Below are 25,912 nucleotides of genomic sequence, written 5' to 3' on the forward strand. Positions count from 1 at the left end.
ATTTCAATATATCACAGAAGCCCAATTCTAATGTAATTTTCTCACTTGCAAATGGGATGGTGAATGAAGAATAGTCCCCCAAAAATTGTTGTGGCTGGGCTGACAGCGGGGAAACTATTGTTTTCTCCACGGAGGCGGGCATCAGTGAAACGCGAGGCCACAAGCACACACCGAGGAGGGAGTCCGCATATTGGAAACCCCCCATAGTCTGTTTATCTGTTCCTTCTCAGCCTATTAGTTTTTCCACTTTGGCTCTCTAAGTTTAAGTTTGAGTTTGCCTTTCTAAGGAAGTCAGATAAACTCCCTATTAGTGCTTGATTACTTTCACAGTTTTGGTATAATGGACATGAAACAGTCACAATTAGGACAAATTGAGTTACTCTGAAGAACTAATGGAACCAAATGACTATAAAAATCTATCACACACACACATAGAGCGAGAGAAGGAGGGAAGCCTTCACGACTCCACCCCCCGCCCCCCCAAACCAAAATACAATTAAAATGAAATGCGCTGCCACTCCTCATAAATACCTCATTGCGATTCACAACGTGAAGTTAATCAAAACATTGCACAAAGAAAAGTAGTAGGATATTAGAGCTGTCAATTCAAATTCTTGTGTGTGTTTTGTGTGTGTGTGTGTGTTTTGTGTGTGTGCGTGTGTGTGTGTGTGTGCGATTTAGTAGCAGCATTGACAAGTCCAAGGCCATCTCGCTCCTCCTCCACACGGCCGACATCAGTCATCCGGCTAAGAACTGGGATCTGCATCATCGCTGGACCGCCTCCTTATTAGAGGAGTTCTTCAGACAGGTGTGTGTGTGTGTGTGTGTGTGCATATGGTGTGTGTGTGTGTGTGTGTGTGTGTGTGTGTGTGTGTGTGTGTGTGTGTGTGTGTGTGTGTTTGTGTGTGCGGGTGGGAGGATGGGGCGCATGTGGGTGGGTGTGTGTGTGTGTGTGTCTGACTCTGTTTGAGGGTCTGTTCTGTGTGTGTCTCTATTCATGCTCTTCAGACAGTGTGTGTGTGTGTGCATTTGTGTGACTGTGTGTGTGTGTGTGTGTGTGTGTGTGTGTGTGTGTGTGTGTGTGTGTGTGTGTGTGTGTGTGTGTGTGTGTGTGTGTGTGTGTGTGTGTGTGTGTGTGTGTGTGTGTGTGTGTGTGTGTGTGCGTGCGCGCGAGTGTGAATCTGTCTTGGACAAAAAGACGACAAAACAAAGAAAGAAAAAAGAGTGTCTCTGAAGAACAATGCAGTGTGATAGGGTGACCACTGTGCTGTGTGTCTGTCAGAGTTCCCCAGTCTTTTATCCATCTCCTCCATGACAGTGACGCTGCGGAGCATCTGTTGAGCATCAGAAGGAACTCCACATCCACTCTGCTCTTTCATTCTCTATCTATGTCAGTGCTTCCCAAACTTTTTGACTCGCAACAACACAGAAAGAGCCATCAGTCAGTCAATAAGTCAGTCTGTCTTGGATGCCCATCTCCTATTCGATGCTGAACCTTAAGAAACCGCAGTGACTTCTAATTTTTTATTTTTTTATTTGTCCTGAGGAGACACACAGCTGCTTTATTTATTTATTTGTCAAGTCCTGCTGATGAAGGTGTACAGGCGAGACATTCAAAAAACAACAAAAAAACAATACATAAATAAAATGTCCATAATAGTGGTGTCAACAATGATCGATTCGGCGATGCAATCCAATGCGGGGCATGGACGATCCAGTTTCAATTACTTCCATGGATATTTCGGGAGCAAATGAATGTTAAATTAAATAAAAACACTTCAAAACATTGCAAGACTGATACAGACTGATACAGAAAGCAGCCAATAAATTGTTGCTCAGTATCTGACTACTTGTATTGTCTCATCATGACTGATTAAACATTTGCTTTGCTTTCAGTAGAAATGTAATGCATTGCAATGCATTGTGGAATTGAATCGGTTCGGATCGTATCGCATAGAATCGAATCGAATCGAATCGCTACCTCCCGAATCGTGATCGAATCGGATCGTGAGGGCAGTACCAATCCTCACCACTAGTCCATAATGTGAAGCAGCAGTGCTGCACGCTTCGTCTGCACTGAAAGCAATGGAAATGTGAAAAGCTGCACCTGCAAAGACTTGCGAGGTGTGTGGGCCCACACAAAAAAATGTACTCAATGTACTTTTCATCAGGTTCATCAGGTTTACTGAGAATAGCATTTTTTCTTGAGTTCAAGTTTGGAAGTCAGATGAAAGTCAAAGACAACTTTGGCAAAATAATATGTATAGGTTAGACACTCGATATATCACCCGCCATGCTCACTAGTCCCACAGTGCAAAGATAATAATAGGAGCAGAGATTCTTTAGGTATATAGAGATATGCCAACATAATAGGTTTCTATGGGCACCTAACGCGACCAGGTTCCGGTCTGCCTAAAGGTGCGTGTCATATTGCTCCTACAATGAATAGAACAGTCCTTAGGTCTGCCTAGGTCTGCCTAAGGGGGGCCATAATCGAACCAGGAAACAATGGGCCAATGAAACCTCTCTCTCTCTACTCTCTCTGATAATAGTTTATAAGTTATTAGAAAAAATAATAATAATGTGAACTAAAAGGTAAAAGGCATTATATTTGTCATTTTATTTCATTTTATTTTTCTGATATTATAAACGTATATGCCTTGTGTAGAGCATGTTGTAGAGTGGTGGACCTGTCTGTTAGCAGCTGGTGTGTATTGTAATGCAAACCCAGAGGGCAGGGGGGGCTCTCAGTTTAATATGCAGGTGTCAAGAGGTGCTCTACGCTCTCCGCCGCCTGTGATGATGATACCGTGTTAATCCTCCCCTTCCTCTTATTATGTATGACTACAGACAGGTTGTGTATGTGTGTGTGTGTGTGTGTGTGTGTGTGTGTGTGTGTGTGTGTGTGTGTGTGTGTGTGTGTGTGTGTGTGAGTGAGTGAAAGAGAGAGAGAGAGGGGGAGAGATTTTGTGTGTGTGTGTGTGTGTGTGTGTGTGTGTGTGTGTGTGTGTGTGTGTGTGTGTGTGTGTGTGTGTGTGTGTGTGTGTGTGGAGAGAGAGAGAGACAGAGAGAGAGGGAGGATTTTGTCCATGTAACACTTCACCTATATCCATTTTCAGGGTGATAAAGAGGCTGAGTTGGGCCTGCCGTTCTCCCCACTGTGCGACCGCAAGTCTACCATGGTGGCCCAGTCTCAGATCGGTGAGTTCACAAGAGGATGCGGTTCAGATGCGGTGCCCATGTTAATGTAGACTTTTTTTGCATGTCTGTGAGTGCGTTACAATATGCGACCTTGCCTCCTCCACTTGTGCTTGTTTCCTCGTACCAGGAAGTAATATGTCATGATGACATTACTGACAACAGCATTATATTTCAATATCTTGCAAAAGCTCAATTGTAAAGTCTTTTTCTCATTTGCAATTGGGATGGTGAATGAAAAACAGTCCCTCAAAAGTTGTTGTGGCTAGGCTGACAGCTGGGAAACTTTATCGTTTTCTCCACGGAGGAGGGGCCAGGAGGCGGGGCGAGGCCACAAGCACAAGTGGAGGAGGCAAGGTCGCATATTGTAACACACTCTGTGCCTACACAAAGTGAGGATTTCTCCTCCTACTGTATGTACGTACGAATGTGCGTACAGTAAGAACCAATCATTTCATCCCATTCCATGGACACACATACCATGTGACTTCCTAGTTGTTTCGAGCGGGACCTTGCAAGGAGCAATTATGATGCAGTCAAGAAACTGCATGGTACACAATATTACAGTTACATGATATTCCAGTTACGTTGTAGTCCGTCCCCCTTATCAAGTGTCTCACTGTGTCCCCTCGCAGGCTTCATTGACTTCATCGTCGTGCCGACGTTCACGGTTCTGACGGATATGACGGAGAAGATCGTCACGCCGCTCATTGAGGAGGCCGCCCATTCCAGCCTCGCCGGCTTCAGGCGATCCAGGTCAGCAGTTCAGTCAAAAATCGTATAAGAGATAAAGATATGTCAAACCCCACCCATCCAATGCAAAGGAGTGTGCTCAAAATTAGGGGCCTAAGGGGGCGTTGTCCCTCCTCCTTCTCTTTTTGTGGTGTTTGCACAAGAAGTGCGCTACCGCCATCTACAGCGCTAAGGGGAGTAGAGTAGAGTAGAGTAGAGTAGAGTAGAGTATCGTTTATTGATCCCAGGGGGAAATTAAGGTGTCAAGTTGCATACACACATACATAAATAAAGACATTGCTCACGAGACATTACACACATACTTAGACATGAAATAACCATATATAGCTCACTGTTACACACATACTTACACATAAAATATAAAATAACCATATATAGCTCACTGTTACATACATACATTTGCCCAGGCATATCTCTCACACTCTCTCTCACACACACACACACACACACACATACACACACTCCAAAAATAAAATAAAATAGATAAATAAATTGTCCACATTCTCAACCTCAAGACTCCGAAGGTCTCCTAATCGAAGGTCTCTTAAAGGGGCGTTCACCTGACATCACATGGTTACCGGAAAAGAAGCACCCTGAAGTATTCCTCATGTACAATTCTCTGGTTCAGTCTTAGATCTGGTCTTAAAATCCTTGGAGGTGTCAACTCTTATTTATGTCTATATTATTCATCTTGCTTATTCATCTGCATGAAAAGTGCCCTCGCACGCGTATCCTGTAGCAAAGCGTATAGAGGGCCAAACTCTACCGAAAGTACACCCCCACAACTCAATACATACTGTATAATGTATTGAGAACTAAAGTTTGGGCTTTGGGCCCCCCTTCTCCCTCGGCCCAAGACAACTGACTCTTTTGTGACTGACACGCACACGCACACGCACACGCACACGCACACGCACACACACACGCACACACACACACACACACACACACACACACACACACACACACACACACACACACAGCTTCCCTGCTCCTATAGGAGCGGGGTATGGTGGTAAACTGCCGCCTGCCGCATTCTGCTTTGCTCTGGGAATTTGATGACCATAGCACAGCACAGCACAGCACACGTCAGTCCAGCACTGGAGCATGACACGACTTAGCCACTGAAAGTGCTTACTCAGAGAGAAAGAGAGACAGAGAGAGAGAGAGAGCGAGAGAGAGAGAACGAGAGAGGGAGGGAGGAAGGGATGAGAGAGAAGGGAGAGAAAGATAAAGGAAGGGAGGAAAGGGAGACAGAGGAAGGAAGGGAGGAATGGGAGAGAAAGAGTGGTGAGGAATTGAGTGACAGTGAGTGAGGGTAGAGAGAGAGCAGAGTGCATATCAGGATACTTTTAGAAATTGTCGAACTTTAACACGTACACATGCAGACACACATTTTTTCAAGAAATCCAAGTAGGCTATAGGCCTACATGTTAAAAACATCATACTAAATGAGGTACATTTGACTTCAGGCTGTGGACTCCATCTTGTGTTAGCTTCATTATATCAGATAGGTAATGTACTAGCTATAAGCAAATAAATTCAAACCTAATGTGAACAACAACAAACTGTTTGGACATAGAAATAATTTGTTAAGCTACTGTCACCGTGGCAACCTACAGGCTTACAGTTTGCAACATGATCTCTTTTTGCTACATCTACTGCAAACTAATAGACACGTTTCAAAGTGTATGATTTGATATCATGCCTTATACTGTATACAGGGCTCATATCTATTCAGGCTCAGTGCCTGAATACTGGCTTGGCAGAGTGTGTTTGCATGAATGAAATATATCATGGGTCAGGTCAACACTGACAACTAGGTTTTTTTCTTTTTTTGTTGAAAGTTCAGAAAGTTCTGGGGTGCATTTCTCAAAAGAGAGGTTGTTAGCCTGTTAGCAACTTCGGTAGTTGCCAATGGAGAAATGCCTTGAAAACAATAAAGTAGCTAATGTAGTAAGCAACTTTGATTTTGAGAAATGCACCTCTGTTCAAGTTTTTTTTTCTACATTATACTATCTATCAGGGCTGCGTACGTATAGTGCAAAGCAGCAAGTGTGAGCAAAGGCAGGAGCCAGTTTCCCTTGCTCCCTTCCTGGACCTTATCTGTGCACGCCATGGGCTAACAAAAAGCAAAAAAGTCTTTGGTCTTAAGTAACTAGTAACTTCCAGAGGTTAGAGTGGTGTGCAGGTCAGTTAGTTTATACAGTAGTCAGTGCTTTCCACTCCATGATCAAGGTGTATGCATGCCAGCATAGCTTGATCAAAACAATCGCATTAACTGACAAGCATAGTCCAGCTCGGTTCGACTTCAGCTCGACTAGGATTCCAGAAACACAGAATAAGGTGTTATTATTCTTGTGCGAGCACATATGCTTGGTGGACTTGGTGAATGGTGAAAAGGTGAATGGTGGCCTTGAAGGGGAGCAAGGTGTACACATGGCTTTTAAAACTGTGAACATTAGAAATGCACCGATCCGGTTCCGGATCCGGCAGGATAATAGGGTTTTTCACAGGATCCGGGTCCGGCAGGATCTTAAGCAGTGGATCCGGTATCCGGTAGGATCCTAAAAATCAGGATCTGGTGCATCTCTAGTTTTTACGTAGCGTAGGCATTTCAGTCAGTCTTTCACAACCCCAATCACTGCATGGAGTGAAAGCCCTTTGGAAGCGGCCGTTGCAGGCAGTGTGGCAGTAAGCCAATGAGTCTAAAAAATAGTTTGAGCCAACATAATTAAAAGGGCCCACGTGTGCGAGTAGGCTATGTGTTTCAACCCTTTCGTAGGATCCGGTATCCGGTTCTGGATCCGATATCCAGCAGGATCCTAAAAATCAGGATCCGGTGCATCTCTAGTGAACATACTGTTGTGCATGCTGTGCATATTACTGCATAATACTGAAAGCTTTGCACACACCTTGTCACTCATGACAATGTTTCTTAGATGTTTGTGGGTTTCTGTTAAATTAGTTAACACAAGGAAATGTTACATCATAGTTGTTGGTACGTAATTCGAGGCATCTCACTTCTACTTTATACTGATGTACACACTGACAGATTAATTCCTGGTTTCTCACTTTGAGACTGTGTATGAATGCATGCTGTAGCAATTATTGTTGTGTGGTTATGTAGTTGAGGATTCTGTCGGAACAATAACATCTTAGTCATCGAAGTGGGAATTGAGAGCACAAGGAGGATGTTCCTTAGACAAGAGATTGAATAAGCCCACTTCTTGTTGGAAGTAAATGCAGATTAACATAATTGTTTCTTCCAGGGTTTCTCTTGTGTATGTGTCCATTTGAATTTTACTCATCTTTTCACCCTTTTGCTGCCCGTCTTCTCTTTCCTCTTCTACTGTCTCCTTACTCATTGTTCTGCCGTGTTTATTTCCGAAAAAAGATCTCACTTGTGTCTTAGGATAAATTTATTTGTATGACCCTAAGGTACTTCCCTGCCAAAGGGGACCTTTGCATCATATCTTGAAGTCAAAGGCCTATTTTGGGGGCTTAACCTCTCTACTATTGTTTCTTTTCTCTCTTCTTCTATACTTCATCTATACATCTATATTTCTCTCTTCATCTATATTCATCAGCCTCTCTCACACAAACACCTTCTCTCTCACTATCTACCCCTCTCTTCAGTTTCTTGTTTACACCGGAGTTTATGCCTCTATGCTATGTTGTAAACAAAACTTGTATGTTGTAAACTTGCTACACTGTAAAACATTGCAGCCAGTTAAACGTAGTGAAAAAAAGTAAGTTGCCCTGCTGCCTTAAATTTAGGGCAAAGGGGCAACTTACTGTTTTAAGTTTAACTGACTTGTAATGTTTTACAGTGTATGTTGTGAATAAACTTGTAAATTGCCCTGTCAGTTTAGACACTATCAAAGTCATTGTAAGTATGTACAGTGTCATTGACATGTACATGTGTTCTTTTCTGTTTTGTTTTGTTCTGTTCTGTTCTGTTCTATTCTATTCTATTAGTCTGAACAGTATTACCTCTGTGGATGGCAAGCACACCAGCATCAACAGTACGGGTTCTGACGGCAGCTCGTCGCATCACGGCCCCCTGCTGGCGGTGGACCATAAGAACTTCAAGGCCATCTGGAACGAGGAGGTGTCACAGAATCGAGAGCGGTGGAAGGCCCAGGCAGCCAAAGGTACACGTCACTTTTACCAGAGATTCTTTAAGTATAGAGATATGCCAACATAAGAGGTTGCTATGGGCACCTAACATGACCAGGTTCCGGTCTGCCTTAAGGGCCGTGTCATAATGCTCCTAGCATTGAATAGAACAGTCCTCAAGTCTGCCTAGGTCTGCCTAAAGGGGAATTCCCCCCCCCCAATAATAGAACCCGGAAACAATGGGCCAATGGAACCTCTCTCTCTCTACTCTCTCTGCTTTTACACGGCAACAGTCAAAGGTCAAAGGTCACGGGGTGGTTTTACATTGCAGGCAGTCAGTAGTACTGTGAGTGCGTTACAATATGCGACCTTGCCTCCTCCACTTGTGCTTGTGGCCTCGCCCCGACTCCTGGTCCATCCTCCGTGGAGAAAACGATAAAGTTTCCCAGCTGTCAGCCTAGCCACAACAACTTTTGAGGGACTGTTTTTCATTCACCATCCCAATTGCAAATGAGAAAAAGACTTCACAATTGAGCTTTTGCAAGATATTGAAATATAATACTGTTGTCAGTGATGTCATCATGACATATTACTTCCTGGTACGAGGAAACAAGCACAAGAGGAGGAGGCAAGGTCGCATATTGTAACGCACTCTGTATGTTCAGGTTAAGGTGTTATCTCCTGCATGGCATTTGACTGTCGCACCTCCTCCAGTGCACTTTGGGTCAGATGCAGGGTCCTCAGCTGGTGCCACCTTTTCTGATGTTTCGCCTCCTACTCAGTATATCTTCAGTAGCGCGTTCAGGCCGACTGAGAACCGTGCTGGAGCCCATTCCCGCACCTAATCGTGAACCGGCCGTCGTGTTCACACCACAGATATTACAGTTCGCGAACCGGAATGTTGGTTCGCAAAGCGAACCGCAAAATACTTGTTTTTTCTCTGCAAACCGTGACGACAACGTGGCCATCAGCAGGTTCATCCGGGTAACACAGTCACGTGCAGAACAAGTTTAGAGCCCGGAGTGAACACGGGAGGTTCGCAGGCAAGCACTTTAGTGCTGAACGTAACAGGTGCGGGCACCGGCACCTGCTCCATTCTGGTCGGCCTGAAAGCCCAACAGGTGGGGGGTTTGGGGTTAGGTGACATTTACATTACATTTCATTACACTCTGGTGATGCTTTTATCCAAAGCGTTATTTACAGGGTATTGGTTACAGTCCATGGAGTAATGTGGGGGGCCTTGCTCAAGGGCACTTCAGCCATGGAGGGAGGAAAGGATCGGTAAGGGTGGGGATTGAACCTGCAACCCTGTGGTAGGGAGTAAAGTGGTGGGATTTGAACCTGCCCATCTCATATCCATCTCCTTAACTGTTAGATTACTGGCTGCAAGTATAAGCAACTACTCCCAACTTCTGTGAACTGCAGAGGCCCCCACACCAGCTGCCCACTCCCATTCCTTGTTAAAATTAAGCATTTGAATTCACCTTAGGCCCCCAAATTGCTAAATCTACCACTGCCAAAGATACATATCATGAATACATTGCGTACCAGGCCTAGGTACACTAGCCTGCCAACGCCATCCTATGTGCTCCACCCAAAGATTTTGGCTCCGCACCTAGTCTGGCGAAAGCCTCTTAGCCCGGATCGCTCACTGTTTAGCCGATCAGCAAACAGTTGAGAGTGGTGACGCAGAACTCACCTGTGAAGTCCGTTACTGATTGGTTAAGGTAACACTATTCACAATTTTATTTTATTATTTGTATGCTTTTGCGACGCTATATCGTAACAGTTATGCTAATAAAGCGCAAAATGGGTTTTAATTTGAATTCGGAACTCCAATGAATTCAAATGGCAGAGTAGACATACTCCTCTTAGCTTTCGCCAGACTGTTTGACAGAGTCAACAGTCAGTTTTCACCGAGGCTAGGTACACATCATTGTTACATCATGGCTTCCATGCCCTGCTCCTAGTTATTCCACAGTAAGGCAATTTCTGAAAAACATAATTGTGAATTCTACAACATGTCTGCAACAACATGTCTTTAACATGTTGCATCGCCTTTGCTTCTGCACAATGCTAGGCTTGTCACATTTCACATTGTGCTCAACGACAGTCTTGAGGGCTGCCAATTTAGTGTTGCCAGATTGGGCTGTTTCCCGTCCAATTGGGCTGCTTAGGATGGCTGTGTGCGGGTAAAAATGGCATTTAGCAGAAAAACCAGCCCAATTTTTGCCATAGAAATCAATAGAATTGGGCGGGATTTTGTGCTTCTAGGCGGGTTTTGAGCATTTTTTGGGCTGGAAATCATCAGACTCATCTGGCAACCCTTCCATTCCCACCGGGTACCCTAGTGACACGAGTACATTCACTGACGTCACGCAATAGCAGGTGGTGGAATTCAGACAGTAAAACAACCATTAGATGACGTTGATGAGAACAATTATGAGTGATCACGTTGTAGTCAGACGTTCAAAAGTGAACTGCTTCTATGTACATGAACATTGAACTTGAAAACACATCATGCTTTGACAAAAGAAAGGCGTTGGGATGCTTCTGATTTGCCTTTGGCATTTCATAATCATAGCCTGTGTTTAACTGCGAAATGATTGCATTAATTTAGCTGTTCTGATAGAAATGTCACCTCTCCTTCGCAGCTCCTTTTGTCAGTCTCTTCCTCTTATTCTCTCTCTCTCTCCATCTCTCGCGTTCTGTCATCTTTCTTTCTCTCTATCTCTGTCTCGCTTTCCCTCTACTTCGCTCACTGTCTGTCATCCATCTCTCTCTCTTTCTCTCGTGCTTTCGGTCATCTCTCTCTCTCTCTCTCTCTCTCTCTTTCTCTATCTCTCTCCCCATCCGTCCTCTATGTCTTTTGTCTATCTCTTTCTCTTTCTCTCGGTCTCTCCCTCTCGCTCTCTCTCTCTCTCTCTGTCCCCACCCATCCTCTTTGCCGTCCTCATTTGACACTTTTTCTTTTTTCTTCTAAATCTAGAAACAGAAGAGAAAGCACGACGTGAGGCTGAGGAGCAGACCCAGCAGGAGGCCACTGCGGCAAGCCAAGAGGGACAAACAGAACCGCAGCAGCAGCAGCCGGAACCAAAGCAGGAGGAGGGCGATGGACAGGCAGATGGGCCGCCGGGCCCTGGAGGCGCACACAGCCCACTGGACGACAGCCCCCTCAGCGACCCGGGGCAGGGGGCCGACACGTTGCAGAATGGTAAAAACGGCCATTTTATCAAGATAATTTATAGAATACTACAGTAAAAAATATATAAGAATGAATATAACAGCATCACACACTCCCTCTTCTTTGTTTGTAAAGATGCCAAACATACCACATTTAAAAAAAAAACCCTTCTGTTGTTAAGGATTGTAAAATACAGGACCGTACCGTATGCATCGTATTTCTGTTAAGATGATATAATTCGTGTTAGTCAAAAGAGTCAAGTTTGGAAGCCACTTGATTCCTTGATTCTCGATCCTTTCGGGAAATCAGAATTTCACTAAACAACACCAAACATGTAAAAGTCAGAATTGTCTGAATATTCTCATTCATCATCCAGGTCATTTTATCCAATGAGTTTTGCTGTAAGCAACTGGACTTCCTCCGGCTTAAAAAACATTTTCACGCCACAACTACGGAGCCTCATGAATTCTACTGAGGCAGGACATGTATCAGGATTAGCACAACAGTAGAAGTGCCTTTTGTTAAATATGGACAGGACAATTTCCCTAAAAAATAGCTGGGTTCTAAATTTTTGTTTTCCCCTGGCTGTGCAATCCTGGCTGCGCACAACTCAACCTCTGATTGTTGGAAACCGCTATCGGTCAAAAAATTAGCTCACGTGGTTGGCTGCCAGTGTCTTGCCCCTCCTCGCAACACTGTGTTAAAAAAAACCATGTATAAAGAAATGCAATTTTTAAAAAGCTACAGAGTGGGCATACTCACATCCTGCTGTTTCCTGCCCAGAGTCTCTCTTATAATGCTGAGGAGGACAAACTGTAGATGCAGCTGTTGAAGAGTACCCCGCCAGCCTTATCATCCAACATAAACAGTATTTCGCAAATGTCAGCAGTTCTCAGTCTGTTCAAGGGCAACCCGCTGTTTTTATTTTGTTTGGGGTGCCACTTGTCTCACAGAAGTTTACAGAAGTATGCAAGTTCACCTTCTGGCACAGAGTTTGCCACTCTCAAACATGCTGCATGCTCATGGATTCTGATGAAGGGATGAAGTAGTTGAGTCACATGCAAGAATTGATCTCGGGTTGACCTCGCCATATGAAGGATAAGGAGGACCCCAGTAAAGTGTAGTTGGAATGGTGTATAGATGTGAATTGAATATAATCGAATAGAACAGAATAGAATAGAATAGAATAGAATACAATAAAGTAGAATAAAAAAGAACTGTTGTGTACATGCATCACACCTCATACCTCAGTGTTATGACTGCGGAGTACATGTGTGCACGTGTCATACCTCAGCCTTATGACTGTTGAGTACATGTGTCACATATTATACCTCAGTGATATGACAGTTGAGTGCAGGGGTGTCGTACAGGGGGGTTAAGTGTGACTGAGTCACCAGGACCCCATGTGGGCCTATATAGGGGGCCTACACACAGTCTGATGTCTGTAAATAGATGGCTCGGGGTGGGGGGTGGGGGTCCATCGGAGCTGATTGTAAATAGGGCCCAAAATGTGTTGCTACGCCCCTGGTTGAGTACATCTATCACACCTCAGACAACTCCTACCTCAGTCTTATAATGGCTGAGCACGTGTGCATGTGTCGTGCCTCATGCCTTATCTGTCCATTATCCTGCATATCCTCCATGATCCTGTCTTCTGCATTACAGGCGAGGTCTCAGAGGAAGCCAAGTCTCCAACCAGCATGAAACCAGACGCTGAATGGTAATAGGCAAAGATACAGCACTCACACGCAAACACACGCACGCATGCACACACACGCATACGCGCACACACACGAGCCATTCTGAGTTCTTCTCAGCCATTAACTGGGCCCTAGTATACTTTCACTTTATTCTCATAATCATCTGGTTCCCTCATGTGCTGTTTTTTATTAAGGGCCCCACGAAAAGTACTCTTACTGATAACTACACATATTACAGTACATGAGATTACATAGTTTATACCAGTTTGTTTTTTTCTGGTGTATACATAAAGCTAACACAAGATGGGGGTTACATTCCACTTCTACTTTATACAACTCTGGATCAGAGCATACCAGGGGTGCATTTCTCGAAACCATAGTTGCTAACTACGTTAGTTATATGGTTGCAATGCATTTCCCATCGGTAACTACTAACAACTACGCTTTAGAAAAATGCACCCTAGCTTTGTTGCATGAAGTCCCCTCTATTTTCTCTCCCACAGATGTGAGAGAGGATGGTAAGCAGATAGGGGGCAGACCTCCTACACCTCCCTGTTCCACATCTCACGGCTGCACGGGAGGCAGAGGAGCCGACTCCCCATCTGAAAAACTAGACTGCCACCCGGTGGACAGGATGAACATATGTATATTCTCAGATAAATGTTTTTTGTTTTGTTTTCATGTCCAGTTAAACATTACTCGCTTATTTCTCCTCTTCTTAAAAGTGACATAATGACTGATAAGTCCAAGTCCATACAATTATGACATACATAGGCTTTACATAGGCTTGTTTGTGCACTGTATGTGCTGTTAACACACGCACACAAGTTCTGTTTAGTGTGTGTTTTCGCAAGTACACTGATTCAGGCGTTCTGGTTCATCCTCCTCTTTTGATCTTGCCTTCAATTAAGTGGCCTTTACATGTGTCTTTTTTGTTCTTTATTGTTTTTATTTTTGTTTTGTTATTTATGGAATATAAACACAAGACTGTTGATGTGCCTGCATGTGTGTCCATGGTTCATGTGTATGTATATGTCTCTTTGCTTGGGACAGATAATATCTGCAAACCTCCTCACAAATGTCCTTTGTCGTTGGATAATTTTGTTATTTGTGAAGTTCAACAGCTCCTCTTCTCTTCTTCCATCAAACAGAAAAAAAACCATACCGTATATTTTACAAAGTACTTTGTCTGTTGTTTGTTAACTGGTTTGTGTTCAGCCAGAGTCAAGCCACTTGTGCCCTGTGACTGTTTTTTTTTTCTATTTGTGTATTAATTAGCTACTTTCAGCATACATATGAAAGGCCTCTGTTGACTAAATGATCCTCAGTATAAGTTTACCCCATACCAGAGGCCTGCAGTCATTACAACTTTTGTCTTTTGTCCTATTAAGAAAACACTGAACAGACAACGTTTATGTCATGGCTCATTCCATTATTTCTATTCTGTAGCTACAGACACTACATTCCATCACATAGGCTTATACGTATAACCGGTGTGACGTGTGCCATGTGCTTTACGCCCCTTTTTGGGGGAAAACATTGAGGGATAAGACAACGCAAGTCCCTGGTAATGTTGGGAAAGAAGAAACGAAAGACAAGGACCTGTAGACTAGCTTTGTTCACGCTGAACATGCCAAAGACGTATTGTGTTGTCGGCTGTTCAAATAATATAGCCAAACATCTGTGGCTGAAGCATGGACTGTGTTTATTTAGGCTAGGTGATGTTGCATGTAAGTTAATGAAACATACGGTTTGTTTTCCCCCAAAAAGGGGCGTAATGCACATTCACGAACAAAGTACCCGGATGGGCGGTTACACGTATGGACTTTCAACAAAGTTATTCTAATAGGGTAAGAGCAGCTCTGCTTTCATGTATTCTAGCACAGCAGGAAATAGTGTGTGTGACAGGGCAATTATTTGTTGATTTGTTGACAGTGCAAAAGTGATCTTTGATTTCAAACCCCTTTCTGTTGTGTTGATATGTGTTGTTGCTCATGGTGAATAGTTCTAGTGGTGACAGGATACATTATTTAAACATGTCACTTTGGAGATGGAGGTTACATTTCATGGTTAAACTGATCGTTGTCCACAAGATCTTTGCTTCCTGATATCCTTTTTTGTTTTCAGATGCTGGTGACAGTGTAGTTGTGTTATTTAAATTGAAACGTTCATTTATGGTGTTGCAAGGAGGTTAACCATCATACATTCAGTTTCACTACTTGTCGGAGTGAGTTGCATTATTATCATGCTGTTTAATCGTGTGCTTTAGGGCGTCTGCTCATGAGAAAAACTAGTCGTCGAGGCACATTCTAACGGAACAAGCTTAACTGGTAGTAGTTGCCTGCTTTTGGTGTACGTATGCCTAAGGAGCAAGCACACCATACCGTGTATATGCAGATTTATTGTACATTTAACTCCAGTGATGATTCAGTTTCAGCTTTGACATTGTACGTAAAGCTGTTTGTAAAATGATGGCAGTATTTTTCCTGATATTTTATCAATTTACTTTTCCTTTTATTGAAGTAAGAACAAAAACATACAAATCAAACGACGTATAAAGCTACAGTGCCATGAGAAAGTTTGGGCACCCTTTTGGAAAATCATATCAGTTTATTTCTCGCTGAGATTTTAAAGTAGCAACTTCATTTTAACACATGTTAAACTGTAGGGAAAGAGAAACATTTCAGCAGTGGAAGAATTTGAATAGGTGTTACAGAAACAATTTTATGTGGATTTAAACAAAAATAGGCGTGTGCATAAATATGGGCACCCCAAAGAAGGTGTGATGATTTTCCAAAAGGGTGCCCAAACTTTCTCATGGCAGTGTATCACAAATGTTCATAGACAATCATGCTGCAGGCTGTGAGTCAACAGGATTACATACATTTGATGTTAAATACATTTTCCCTTGAGAGAAACCATAACACTGTGCTTATTATCATCTTTAGTAGCAAGTGCTGAGTCTTGCTTTGTGTGCGTTCCAATATGCGACCTTGCGTCCTCCACTTGTGCTTGTGGCCCCATACCAGGGAGTAATACGTCATGATGACATCACTGACAACAGCATTATATTTCAATATCTCGCAAAAGCTCAATTGTTAAGTCATTTTCTCACTTGCATTTGAGATGGTGAATTAAAAAGTTGTTGTGGCTAGGCTGACAGATGGGAAACTTTATCGTTTTCTCCACGGAGGAGGTGCCAGGAGGCGGGGTGAGGCCACAAGCACAAGTGGAGAACGCAAGGTCACATATTTGAACACACCCCTTGTCTTACTGACGTCCTTGGGAGTGAAAGTTAAGACGGGATGTTTTTCCACCTGCGTTTCCCCCCGAAATTCTTTCAACATGAGATATCCTTTTTTTTTTTATTAACCTGCAGACCCGGTTGTAGATAGATCAAGTGAATGTAAGATGCTACTGTCATTACATATCAAGGATGCTGTGTTTCTTTTTTGGTTCTGCTTGTTACCGTCCTGTAAATTCATATACGGTATGCATGTGTTCTGACTGAGTTGATTCAGATGTAAAGATGTATAGAAAAAAATATCCAAATGACATTTTGGCCACATTTTAAATTATTTTTTAAATTGAAAACTAACCGAGAGATGTATTGTCAATTAGTCTATCATAGGTCTGCATAGCCATGCTATCTCTCAAAGGTCAAAGGTCAATGTTAGCATCACTCTCCACTTACGTATGTCTGCTCCACCCCTACCAAACATTGTGTGTACTTCACTGCTCATCATTTCAATCATCCACTGCACACATACTGTACTTTACCATCCGACATACGTGATTAATGTGTCATTATACATGTATGTTACATTACATTATGTAGACGCTTTTATCCAAAGCGACTTATAAAGGAGAACATAAACAGCTACAAATGTTGTGGAAGAATAGAGTACGCAAGGCATAACAAGGTTAGTGTAGGAGACTTTTATTTTGATGAGGGGGAAGCACTCTTGTACATACTGTATGTATCCTAATATGCACTCTGTATATTGTATCAAGTGGCCATTGCCTTGGTTTCTGAAGTTACTTACATACTGTGGTGTGGACCAGGCTCTAGTTGCCTGGAGACACGGTAGAGCACTGCCTCCATCGTTATACTTCCATGTCCTTCAAAACGCATCAATGTCTTCTTTTTTCTTCTTCTTCTTTCAAATCTTTAATTTGGTCATATTATGATATTGATCATTTATTGCTAGAGATGAAATACAAAATCATATGTCTTACGTCCATCATGACTTTTGTGACATTGTGAAATTTTAGGCAAGCGCAACTGAGAAAAGAAAAACTTTTGTGAAACAGTTAAGTCAACAGAAAATGGGTTATTAGAATACGTCGCATTACATTATCCATGTTCTTTTATCTCTACAATCTCATGTGGATATCTTAATGTGTGGGTGAAACAAACACAAAGAACACCCTTCCCTTTTCTTGAATTGTTCTCCATTTTGTTGTGTTTTTGTCGTCCGCAGGCTTTATGTGGAGCTGGCCACAGTGTATGTGCGTTTGTGTATGCTGCCGTCCCCTCAGCCAGCATGTAGTTTGACTCAGAGACAGTTCTGTTAGAGACAGAAGGTGTAGTCTACACGACCCTACAGTACACGACACACCTAATTAAAGGGTACCCAACTGCCCTACAAAGGCAAAGTGCAATAATCAAGTCAAGTCTACTTTATTGTCAAAAATCTATGTAACAGGGTTAGCACAGAAGTTTGAAATTGCGTTTGACCAGTCTCCAATGTACAGTTTAAAAAAAACCACACTTAAACAAGACATTGATAATAATCTCTTCTCTCTCTCTCACACACACACACACACAACTAGCCTACTCGTACATGAATTTATTAAGACAACATTGCAACTGAGGTAAAGGCCTCCAAAGCCTTGGTATTTGGTTGGATGTTGTAGTTACTGTAAAATTTGACAAAGTAACATCTCTAAAATGGGACACATTTGGACCACGAGGGTTTCAAGATAAAGTTTCAAGATAAAGAAGGTGTAACGAAGACCATTTTCAGTCTAAACTCAATTTTCATAAAAAAAAATTAAAAAAAATTAAGTAGTTACTGCACTTTGCCTTTGTAGGGCAGCCCAAGTGCATCTTTCCACTGTGACGCTGTTTCTCTGTTCTCCTCCTCGTCTCCCGCTGTCTCTCCATCTCTTTTGTTGCTTTCTTTTCTGTCCTATCCTCCTCGTCTGGCCTTGTTGGAAGTGACATGTCAACACTCCAGTTTGCCTCCATGCTCTGTGACTGCACAGCCGCGACAATAAAGCTGAACTCAAAGGGCTCAGATCACGTGTGTGCATCTTCATTTCGCTGTGTGTGTGTGTGTGTGTGTGTGTGTGTGTGTGTGTGTGTGTGTGTGTGTGTGTGTGTATCTTCATTTCGCTGTGTGTGTGTGTGTGTGATGTGGTCAGGGTTGCCAGATGACACTGATAATTTCCAGCCCAAAAATGCTCAAAACTTGCCAAAGAAAAAATTCAAGTTGTAAAACAACAGTTGGCAACAACTTGGCAGCAACAACGTCGGAATATGAAGCTCGATGTTTAACTTTGTCGGGAAGATGCATTTCATTTACTCTGTGAAAGTTAAGTGTTAAAATTATTGCATCAAACGTATATCGTAACCCAGCTTGCTAATGTTACTTATGTTAGCCACGCATGCCATCTTGTTTGGGTGAAAGTGTTCTAAATGTAATGTAATAATGTAATTTCATTTTATAAAGTCCATTATTCACATGAGGTTCCTGAATTCTAAACAAATATAAACAATTAACAAGCTTTCTTGCGATTTAATAAACTAAACTAATCAAACAAACATCGAACGCTAAGACTAAAAGGTCAACTCCCACTGTCATTTCATTAATACGGGTGTATCCACCATTGTTATTGAATGCAATACGCGTTGATTTTCTTTAAAACGAGTCCGACAGGTGGACAACGATGTGTGCAAACATTTTATTATAATTTTGAAGCAGTTGTCAATGATTGGGAAAACATGTCATGGCGGACGGACGTACAAAGCCTCATAAAGAGATGTGTGGACGCATCTAAAAACGTTCTGGTTGCTTTGTTTCAAGTCTTTGTAGGCTAGTTAAGTGGCTTGTGGACACACGACAGGGTATTCCGGTCTTTCTCATGGATATCCGTGATGCGAAAATGAGCCGTCTCTGATTGGCTCTCTCCTCCTGCTCTGTGTGTATCAGCTGATAGCTAGACTAAACTAGGTTTCGTGCGGTTACATGGCGCTATTCAGACATGCCGCTATTCTAACATTGATGTCTATGTTCTGAATATATATATTTCCCACCGAAATCTGCCACGTCTGTGGTTTGTGCTACGTGGCTCAGGTTTTATCAGTTTAAGGAAAGTGCATACAGTTACCCTGACTCTAACCTTGCAGCTTGTCGGATGTTGTAATAGCGGTAATGTCGTAATAGCGCTTACCCCCCGTTCAGTGGCGGCTGGTAGTCTGTCAAACAGGGGAGGCTGGTCAAAAAAAAGTTATGTCCAGATTAAAAAGAAAGAGCGAAAAATATTTGCCTCTACTGTCTAACATAGAGCTGGGTGCCACTTTCACACATTTAATTCAACCACTACCTCCTTGTGTTGATTTGGAAATGTTATGCCGTGTCCAGACCAAGAGCGAACTACGCTGCCTGGTAGCGTGGGTAGCAGAAGAAGTTTCGCCTTGAATACGCTGTATTCGCACGAGACGCAGCATTGACATGTTTGATGCAGCTAATCACATAACGGCTCTGGCTTGACAGCCTGGGACATTCGGAGATATGAACGTTCCGATTGGTTGTCGCCGAACAGCGTCAGAGCGAATTCGCCTGCGATTAGATTTAGTTTAATCTTCAAAATTCGCTCTGGTAGCGCAAGAAGCTTCGCTCCTGGCGAATTCGCTTTGGTAGCGCAGGTCGCGTGCCCTCCATAGAGAAATAATTACTTCTGTCGCTCCGTTCGCTGCTGGTCTGTACACGGCATTATACTGACTAATTTTTATATTATTACCTCCTCCATGGGGATTATGTGTTTCAATTTGTTGTGTGTTCATTTGTTTGCTGCTGTGTTCATAGTCTGTCACTAGGGGGTGCCGAATCCTAAATTATTTACTATCCTTGATGAGGTCACCAACCACTAGATCTGTAGGCTAGGCCTATTTAAAAGAAACTTCCGCCCTCCTTTCTTTTTCAAGAAAATGGTCAGTCACCCTGTCATACCAGGTGGGAGTATTCTCCAGAGCCTTCACAAGCTTCCTCTCAATTGCCAGTAAAGCAAGGTTACTGAGTGTTGTTTGTGCCATGGTGTTTCTTGTGTATGATTTAACATGTTTTAAGCAGGAGAAGCTCCTCTCTACACCTACTGACGTTACGCCTACTGTTGCCACTAAAAGAAGAGCAAGTGCTCACACAGCTTACCTCTGTTGCCCTGCAGGTCACGGTCAACATACAAAACTTTCTGATCTTAGTTTCTCAGAGTCAAAGAAATGTCCACATTTTGAGGGCATTGTGAAATAACACATGCTTCATGTCATCATACTTGTCTGGGCTTATTAACTCCAGGAAGCGCATGCATTCCAAATGAGCAAACCGACGAGAAATCAAATTATCTAGAATGGACATGTAGACCTGGCTGTAGTGCTCCTTTGGATCTTGCCGTCACCTGCGGTTTGGCCCATTCTGAGGGTCAAATGTCAGACTGGATGCTTTCGTGTAAACAGCTTCAAATGCTTCTCTCTTGCAAATGCAAGAAGCCATTCAACCCTTTGTTTACAGTAAAGGACATCCATAACTCTCTGCTGCATGATGTCAAAGACTACAGCAGTTTGGGAGAAGACTTGTTCATATGCGTACGCACAAAAACCGTCTCAAAATCCTCCAGTGACCTGATGTAGCCTTTGACAGCCCTCACTGTCTCCTGGTCTACTGACTGGTCTGCCACAATATTTTCAAATGTTTGCAGGAGCTGATCGTAATTGTTGGCCACAGTGCTGACTAGCCGGGATGTGAAGTTCCACCTGGTAGGAGCACTTCTTGGTAGACGGGAGTATCCTGCAGACTCAAGAAATGCTACCCGCTTTGTGGATTTCAAAAAAAAATGTGGCTAACCCTGACAGATCCGCAAAGAACACCCTGGATTCAGGCAAGCAGCTGGCCCCCTGAGATAAAACCAAGTTTAATCTGTGTGCGTAACAGTGCACGTGGGGTCACCTGCTTAACTTCAGCCTGAAGGCCATTTAAAGCTGAAGCCATGACAGCAGCCCCATCATACCTGTAGGTTTGAGCCACCAGTTTGCTCGTGTAATTGTAGTGTTGCATGTGCTCGTTTAATGTCTCAAAGACAGATTGGGCATCTCGCCCCTCTGAGACATCGAAAAACCCAATGAAACGCTCCTGGACAGCTGAGCATGGCATGCAATATCAGTAGTCTCATCAACTTGCCATGCATAACAGGTAGCAGACTGAATCTCATGCTTTATTTCATCAGTGACAGTGGCCGCAATTGCAGAAATTAAATCAGTTTGAATGGTATGAGACATACCAGTGAACACAGGAGATGATTGGAACTGTGTTGCCACCACATGGTCGTATTTTGACAATGTTTCCAGATACTCCCTGTATTTTCCCTTATTTGCAGATTCACTGCTCTCATCATGTCCTCTGAAGGACAACTCCAAGCAGTGAGGTGACATCAATGAGGCGGTTCAAGAATGCCCTGTTTAAACATCTCATTGTGCCTGGCCACATGGATCTGCACACCCTCATTGACTGCATGTTCCACCCTGACTCTGCCAAGACAGCTCAGCCTGGCACATGCATTTACATGTTCACTGCTAATTTCGTGTCGTTTGCGTGCCCTTTTGAAATTGTGCAGGTAATCAAATCCCACTTTTGACCAGATGCAAGATCCATTTACAGGTTTTATTAAAAGACATGGCCAACAGTACATCTTCCTTGTCACGGGACTCCCAGTTAGCCAGTTGACTTTCTCGTACCACGGTTGTTCCTCCCTATCTTTTTTACCAAATCAATATCAGGCGTCTGCCCTGCTCCTTGATTTAAATTTTTTCTTCATAAGGAAGACTGGAAAATGGCTTCGCCAGAATGTAAAGTACGATGCTTGGCATTTTACACAGCTTTCCTGCAAGCTAGCTAGCACCCTCAAAAATACCTCAAATAAACAAAGTTTTGAAGCTGGGAAATTAAAAAAGGGTAACACACGTGACAACACTATTAACACTTTATTCGCAAGACTATATTTACAAGAATATGTACACAAAATTGGGATATACCGCAATGAATAGCTTTCTCACTTGCTCACACGACTAAATGTCTCAGCTCGCAAATCTGTATGGGACTGGCACGTAGCCGACCGCTGTCTGACTATATTTTTGGGCAAGTAAAAAAGTCTAGCCTGCAATCTCCGGTCTCTTCCCCTCTCTTCTCCCTTCACTCCCACTGAGACGCAGTCCTCAAAACCAAAAAAAATGTCATGGCAATAACCAATGAGCGTTTAGCATTTTGCCATTGAAGCTTATAATCCCACATGACATTGGTCCATTGAGACTCGACTTGCTTGCATTGTCATGAGCGGGGAAAAATTGTGCGAGCCTCAGGATCATCTCTAAGTTGAGCACATGCATTTTCTATGGAGCTGGATCTGAAATATCAATGTTATTAAGTTGGGTAAAGCATTAGTTTACATAGCCTATTCTCCGTGATTTTGGACAGGAGGCGGCGCCTACCTTGTACTCAAAGAGGAATCGCCTCTGCCCCCGTTTCGTGCCATCAGCTGTTGCTTGTTTGAAAACAAGCGGAAAAAAATTACTCTACATATTTTTAGAAAAATGCGCCAACATAAATCCAAGTGCGCAACGCCTTTTTTGTCAGTGTGACGTTAACACATATAGTCTCTACATGATTCGCTCCTAGACCTGCGTGAAAGCGTGAAAGCCCATTGGGAAACTCCAACTCCCATTGTCATTGTGACACAGCACTCCACAGCACACAAGTGAACACTACATACTATAAAATTGCATTCATGTCTCACCCGTGCAAGGGGGCAGCCCTCAGTGGCGCCCCATGGGGAGCAGTGCGGTGGGACGGTACCATGCTCAGGGTACCTCAGTCATGGAGGAGGATGGGGAGAGCACTGGTTGATTACTCCCCCCACCAACCTGGCGGGTCGGGAGTCGAACCGGCAACCTCTGGGATGCAAGTCTGACGCCCTAACCGCTCACCCATGACTGCCCTCCTGCATTGTTTATGTAAATTGGTAAACATAGCCTGGGAAGGTGACACACCACTAGTAATCCTTACATGTGTGTGTAACAAGGGATGACCGTCAGAGACCGTGACTGTTAAGGCATGTGTCTTTTCAAAAGGAGCGAGTAAAATGTTTTTTTTTTTTTTTAATTATTATTGAAAATTGATATTTAAGACAACTGACTCATATGGCCTACACAGCCTTGATAATTAGGGGAGAGAGAAGGGTTGGTCATTGCACCTCTTAATTAAATTTAATTTCTGCTAAATTGGTAGGCCTATATAGGTAGGCCTATATAGGTAGGCCTACAGGATCTTCTAGCGAGCTTGGCCTACTCTTGATATATATCGATGAAATCCTGAATGAGGACTTCACAGGCTGTGGCCAGTGTTGCCAGATTGGGCTGTTTCCCGCCCAATTGGGCTGCTTAAGATGGCCATGTGCGGGTAAAAATGGCATTTAGTAGAGAAACACGCACAATTTTTGCCATAGAAATCAATAGAATTGGGTGGTATTTTGTGCTTCTAGGCGGGTTTTGAGCATTCTTTGAGCCTCATCTGGCAACCCTGGCTGTGGCAAATTGCAATACCCCATAGCCACGCAGCGCTGTCATCACTGCAAGGGCATCTCTTTGCAGGGCACTGGCATCAATAAGAGGTGTCTGCTGACTCAACAGTTGTAAAACAACCGTTCTGCTGGCTGGTTCGGCATATTCTTGAAGATATCAAAAAAGGAAAAAAAGAAAAATGGGAGACAATGACGAGTTATTACAATGGCTATAGCTATTGCATACGCCTAATCGGGCATAGTATGTCTGTGTTGGAGGATATCTACGAGGATTCAGGAGGGTGTCGAAGCAGTGAAGTATGTCCAAGATGTCTTCGTGGAATCTGTCTTGTGAGGCATCTATCGGATGTTTAACAAACTTCTCTGACTTTTCTGAAAGCTTGGACTGAGCGGCCGCTTTCGTTGGTCAATTTGATATCCATGTACTTGCCGTCTTCATTGCCTGCCAGACAAGTCTCCTCTTCTGGCTCCCGGGGCATCTCGGAACTGCGTGAATGCAGCGACACAGATACTTGCACTACAGGACGTACACTAGAGAGATTAACAACATCGTCTTTCTGAAAAACTAAACTCAGCTTTGTCACCACAGGTAGCAGATCGGCCAATGTGTGAGTCAGACCTATAAATCTGTATCTCTGGATTTTACCCAGCAGTACTTTGTGCTTGCGTAACCGGTTGGAATTAAACTCTGCGTTGTGTTGATGTTGGAATAAAGATGACTCCGAAACAGGTGAAGATCCATACGGTGTTTTAATGGCTCTGTTGGATTACACACAGTTCAGAATCACCCTGGGGCTTGGGGCTGCACTCCCACAGACAAACGGAAATATTGGAGGGGGATAGAAGGAGGGGGGCAGGAAACTCCATAGACACCCATGACAGGGAAGAAGGCTACTGTAAGTCTACTGTAAACAAGGTGTGTCAAAATAAAAACCCATCTTTGCGTAATTATACCAGATAAAGTGAGAAGCTAAAAGCACACTGTTACACTTGTGCATTTCCTCTCAAGGCCTCCTGTTAGCTCCATAACCACTGCTGACCAATTGTGTTTCATGGCCTTCACCGCCCCTCTGTAGGTATACGGCAGCAGACTGCACAATGCTGCTTGAGGCTGACCATGTCTTCATCATGCAGTTCATCTGTAAGTTGGCGGAGCCGGTTTGTTCTTGTTGCCGAGTGTTTGTAGAAGGAATACACAGATGTGATTGTGTTTTTGTGATGTTGGTGACTGATTTTTCTGCATCCGGTGCAGCAATAGCAGCCCCGTGGGCAACGCAGTGCACTTATATGGAGAAGGGAATCACCTGCTTAAGCAAAGCACCAACCCCACCATGCCTCCCCATCATCACGCTTCCATCATCTCCATTTCCCCAAGCACAGCAACAAGGCGGTCATAAATGCATCTTGCGGTCCCACACTCCACAATGTGCATTTTGTGAACAAATACTGTACATTGATCCATTAATTAACTCCGTAGGAAATCCATGACAGTTTAACATTATTGATGGAATTATGGAAATAAATCAACGTGTTCACGCTATTCTAACAAAGTGGCCTGGTGCTGTACCAAATGTTTTGGGACTGGCATTTGTTATACCTAAACTTTGGAATTAGATCAGAGTCTTGTTGTTACACAGATATATTTGATTTACCTCAACTGTACCCTGTACTTAACTTTACTCGGGCTACCCTACAAGCAGACAGTGTTGCCAGATTAGGCTGTTTCCCTCCCAATTGGGCTGCGGGTAAAAATGGCATTTTGCAGGAAAACCTACCCAATTTTGCCCATTGAATTCAATAGAATTGAGCGGGTTTTGAGCATTTTTTGGGCTGGAAATCATCAGCCTCATCTGGCAACCCTGCAAGCAGATACAGGGGGCATGAGAATCCGATGCCTATCACAAAAGCTACCACAACGGCTCCTTGGGATATGACAAATTTAAATGAGCTCTAAGCAGACTGGCCACACCGACCGCAGTAAATCCCGGGCCCTGGCGACAAAAAAACCTCATCTAGCGACTTTTTGAAACGTGCATTTTCAGTGACAAATTCATTGTTTTTCCACATAATTCTGACTGCGCCGCCGTCAGAAGCGTTTCCCACA

General features: G+C 43.4%; 1 protein-coding gene across 1 annotated transcript in view; it reads left to right on the forward strand.

Annotated features, from left to right (window-relative positions):
- Window positions 1-17,532, forward strand: part of pde1cb (phosphodiesterase 1C, calmodulin-dependent b) — a 142,433-nt gene extending 124,901 nt beyond the window's left edge. Inside the window, exons 11-17 of the mRNA XM_063218970.1 lie at window positions 682-808; window positions 3,120-3,201; window positions 3,834-3,954; window positions 7,933-8,108; window positions 11,063-11,287; window positions 12,923-12,977; window positions 13,461-17,532. Of these exons, the coding sequence (XP_063075040.1) occupies window positions 682-808; window positions 3,120-3,201; window positions 3,834-3,954; window positions 7,933-8,108; window positions 11,063-11,287; window positions 12,923-12,977; window position 13,461 (787 nt within the window). The 3' untranslated portion in view covers window positions 13,462-17,532. The remainder of the gene's footprint in view (window positions 1-681; window positions 809-3,119; window positions 3,202-3,833; window positions 3,955-7,932; window positions 8,109-11,062; window positions 11,288-12,922; window positions 12,978-13,460) is intronic.
- The last annotated feature ends 8,380 nt before the right edge of the window (window positions 17,533-25,912 follow it).

This window comes from Engraulis encrasicolus, chromosome 16 (assembly GCF_034702125.1).
Source record: "Engraulis encrasicolus isolate BLACKSEA-1 chromosome 16, IST_EnEncr_1.0, whole genome shotgun sequence".
Lineage (NCBI taxonomy): Eukaryota > Metazoa > Chordata > Actinopteri > Clupeiformes > Engraulidae > Engraulis > Engraulis encrasicolus.